General features: G+C 39.8%; 1 protein-coding gene across 1 annotated transcript; it reads left to right on the forward strand.

Moving 5' to 3' along the window:
- Window positions 1-765: 765 nt before the first annotated feature.
- LOC129265719 (uncharacterized) lies at window positions 766-2,448 on the forward strand. The gene is made up of 2 exons (XM_064101514.1): window positions 766-798; window positions 1,264-2,448. The coding sequence occupies exons 1-2, from the start codon at window positions 766-768 to the stop codon at window positions 2,446-2,448; spliced, it is 1,218 nt and encodes a 405-aa protein (XP_063957584.1).
- The last annotated feature ends 1,636 nt before the right edge of the window (window positions 2,449-4,084 follow it).

Here is a 4,084-nt window from a genome sequence, read left to right on the forward strand (position 1 = left end):
TAAACTTAGTCCAATACGCAATGTCTCGCCCCCTCAAATTTTGTGGCTCATCACGCCACTGCCAGATGACAGGTCCTTTGTATATTTGGGTTAATAATAATCATATCTGGGAAGCGTTTCATGAAAGGACTTTTGGATGTTTTATCTGACAAGTCCTATGCATTTATCAGACACTTACCATTATAACAGTGCCTCTCAGCGAATCAAAATCAAGGGAAGTTGTCAGATCTGACAACTTGTCGGACAAAATTGTTGGTGAATGCTCTCCATGGCTCAGAGTACGATACCATAAATATTCCACGAGTTTGGGAATATTGCTCGAATCATACATGAGTGCGATATTGGCCCTAATACTAGTAAGTGGAAACCTCTGGGGTAGCAATTTCCTGCGCAACGTCAAATTATGTACTCTGACATTGCACAGGCAAGACGAAATGTAGGTTTCAATGCACCCCTAAAGGCCCGGTATATTGACTTTTCCTGATTATAGCTTTTAAGCAAATCATTAAAATAATCAGTGGCTTTGGAATACATTTTTTCATTCATTCTCTTTAGTTCAATGTAATTACTCTTTTCACCTTTTCTTATTCATTTAGGAACTTGCATTATTAAAGGAGGCTTGGATCTATCTTGAACGATAGATCAACTCGTTAGTGAGGTGATAGCTCATTATCCTCAACATAATGCTGAGCTAGCAAAGACTGGAATCGAGTTTTATCCATGACCTTGTGAAGGGAAACACTGTCGCTGACCTTGAGAAAACACATGGCCAAGGAATCTTTGGTTATCATTCAAAAGGTAATAGTTTTAACGATGATGGTGATCGTAATGGTGGTGATGATAATGATGATACCGGTACTAATAATAAATTGTTATGATCGTGATGATGATCATGATATTCATAATGTTTAATGATTAGGATGATAACGATGCTTGTGATCATGATGATGATTTTGATTGATGATGATAGTGATGATTATGATGATGATGGTGGTAGTGTTGGTGTTGATGATGACGATATCACATGAAGGAAGTCTCATCGATAGTCAATACCATTCTTTCAATCCCGCCGCAAGGACAATCAATAATTTCTTAAAATCGGTGATTCGTTGGCCGCTTAAAGATTTATAAAAGAGACACAATTTGTACTTAATGTTACTGTTGATCTTTCTTCTAATGCCTCTTAAATAGTTCCGTCCTATCTCGAAAAAATGGTATCCCCCATTCATTATAAATTGATTCCTTGACATTTGATTTTTTTAGGGGAGTGCTGCGCCTTCGGACACTGTGGAGGTCAAGGAGGAGGTGAAGCCCCCGAAGGATTCCTACAACCAAATACAGATAGAAGTCGAAGCCATGTCACCCGTGTTACGTGACCCGGTCCAGCCCGAGCAGGACATCTTTTCACAGCTAAAACATGTAAAAGGTATAAAAATAGGTCACCTAAACTGCAATTCCCTCCGTAACAAGCTCGATGAGCTGAAACTCCTTCTGCTTTGTCGGGCAATATTTGATGTGATGACCCTGAGCGAAACCTGGTTTGGTGAAAACGACGCAAACGAAAGTTTCAACGTTCCTGGATACACAATTATGTCAAGGAAGGATGGGGCTCCTAAGTTTACCGGTAGGCCACGCGGTGGTGTTTTGATATATGTGAAAGACAGTCTTTCAAGATTGGTCAGAGAGTGTGACACCAAGATGGAGGAAGGATTAGAGGCATGCTGCATCGATATCCAGCTTGGCGGGAGTAATGATGTAGGGCAAGGTTCAGACCAAATCAACATGTGCTTGAAGAAGAATATTCTGAGAATCATTACTGTGTACGTGCCACCAGGAACGAGGGGTCAGGTTTCCCTCTTGAAAAAACTGCAAAGCAGTTTGAATAGTTTGAAGGCAACAGATAGTTGCAAGTCTACAGATTGTTGCTGTAAAACAAACTATGTGATACTAGGTGATTTAAACTGCGATAGAAAAACTCTTTCGTCGTGCAAATCCATGAAATCTGTGAAAGGGAAGAAACTACAAACGCTCGATGAAATTGAAAACAGCCACCATTTGTCACAAATGATTAAACATCCTACACGGGTTCAATGCAAGAAGAAGAGAGGTCAGCCCACATATTATGAGAGGACAGAATCGTTGATCGATTTTGTCCTCTCAGATATACTTGCTGTCTCATCGGGAGTAATACATAGTGCTATAAGTGACCACTATATGGTTTACTGTGCCTATGAACCTGATAAGAAAGATCTCTTCAAGTCAACACCGTTGCTAACATTTGAGGAGTTTTCTCAACTTACCAAGAGTGACATTGACGAAGAAGTATATGGAATGATTCTTGCCCGTGACATTGCCAAGGAAAGGGGTGTTTGGGATGCGTGCAAAGAGTGGAAAAAGGCCATCAAAAGAGCAATGAATGAAAACAAAAAAGAACGGAAGCAAAAATAAAAAAGGGGTTGAAGTTAAAATGACTCGTGTAAAACCGAAAACATAAGGTGTAATGACCAGATATAACGCTTGAAATAATGAGTACCGGCATATCATATTGGCTATTGTTAGCTGATCTCAATGAAAGATATGAGATGATCTATTATGATGATCAAAGTGGCAAATAGAAGTTATTTTCCGCACCTAGAAATTTTCTTTCCGGTGAAGTTTTTTTCTTGATTTGTGTTTCCTAGAATAAATTCAGCTTGGTTGCCCAAACGGCAACTTTGGGCAACTTTGCTAATTTGCATAAATCCAAAATGGCCACCAAATATACAAATTAAAAACTGAACTTTTGAACCCCTTGCCACAGAGTGATGAAGAATACCACTTTTAAGGGCCTCTAAGGATTTGTAGTATCCATTTCTATTATCATTTTTGCCATATAAGGTGATCTTCAGGCCAAATTTAGGATGGCCGCCAGACGCCATCTTGAAAAATTAAATTTAAACCGATTGCCTCAGCATGATGAATAATATATCTTTTAAGGGTTTTCAGGTGTGCCGAATCCGTATTTGTTATCTATTTTGCAATATCAGGTCATCTTCGGATTAAATCCAAGATGGCCGCAAGGTCGATGCCATCTTGAGATATTAACTTTTGATCCCTTGCCCCAGAATAATGGGAAATACTTTTGGGAGAATTTTGTGGTGTGTAGAACCCATTTATATTCTTAATTTTAGAACAAAGGATCATCTTCAGGTCTAATTCAAGATGGCCACCAGATATCATCTTGAAAACTTGAGCTTTTGAATAACTTATCCCTGACTACTATATAATACATGTAATATCTTAAATTTTATAAGAGGGGTTTATGTGGTGTGTAGAAATTTTCTCGAACAAGTTCGAAAAGTTAACTTGATTCCCACTCGTCATCAAGGTATTCAGGGACACCCACTTCCTCGTCTTCACTCAAAAACCTCTTCCTTGACATTGTCCATCTCGACACTTTCGATCATTTTCCCATGTTGGCACTCCCTTAGATCTGATCACATCCATCCAATGACGTTTGAGTCAATATACAGATGGTAGAAAGAAGAGCGTTCTTATCGACAAGTACAAAGACACCACTGTCAATGATCATGAGAGAATGCGAGGGGCTGGTGAAGTTACGAGTTCTCCATCACTAAGAGAGATGTCATCATGAAGAACAAGAACAACAAACGGAGTCTGGCAAGCGTGTTGAGTACCTTCAGTCTAGGGATCATACGACAGTGGAGACACTTGACGATGGTATGATTGCTCATGAGATAGATGTCACCATGATCTTCCAAGTCTTGCAGACAGCTATGGTCAGACGGTGATTTGTGTGCTTAGCGATGAAGATTTTGTCCTGCTTCATATCAGGTGAGGCTTATAGTGCAAGGTACAAATTGAGCAGTGGGATAGTATAGTGCTGGATATTAATGCAACCTGTGTTGACCTGGGACCAAAATGTTTGCAGTTGCTTGGTGTTCTTGTCCTCAGTGGATGCGACACGAAATCATCATCAAGAAGAGCGTTCTTATCGACAAGTACAAAGACACCACTGTCAATGATCATGAGAGAATGCGAGGGGCTGGTGAAGTTACGAGTTCTCCATCACTAAGAGAGATGT

The sequence above is a fragment of the Lytechinus pictus genome, chromosome 7 (assembly GCF_037042905.1).
Source record: "Lytechinus pictus isolate F3 Inbred chromosome 7, Lp3.0, whole genome shotgun sequence".
Taxonomy (NCBI): Eukaryota; Metazoa; Echinodermata; class Echinoidea; order Temnopleuroida; family Toxopneustidae; genus Lytechinus; species Lytechinus pictus.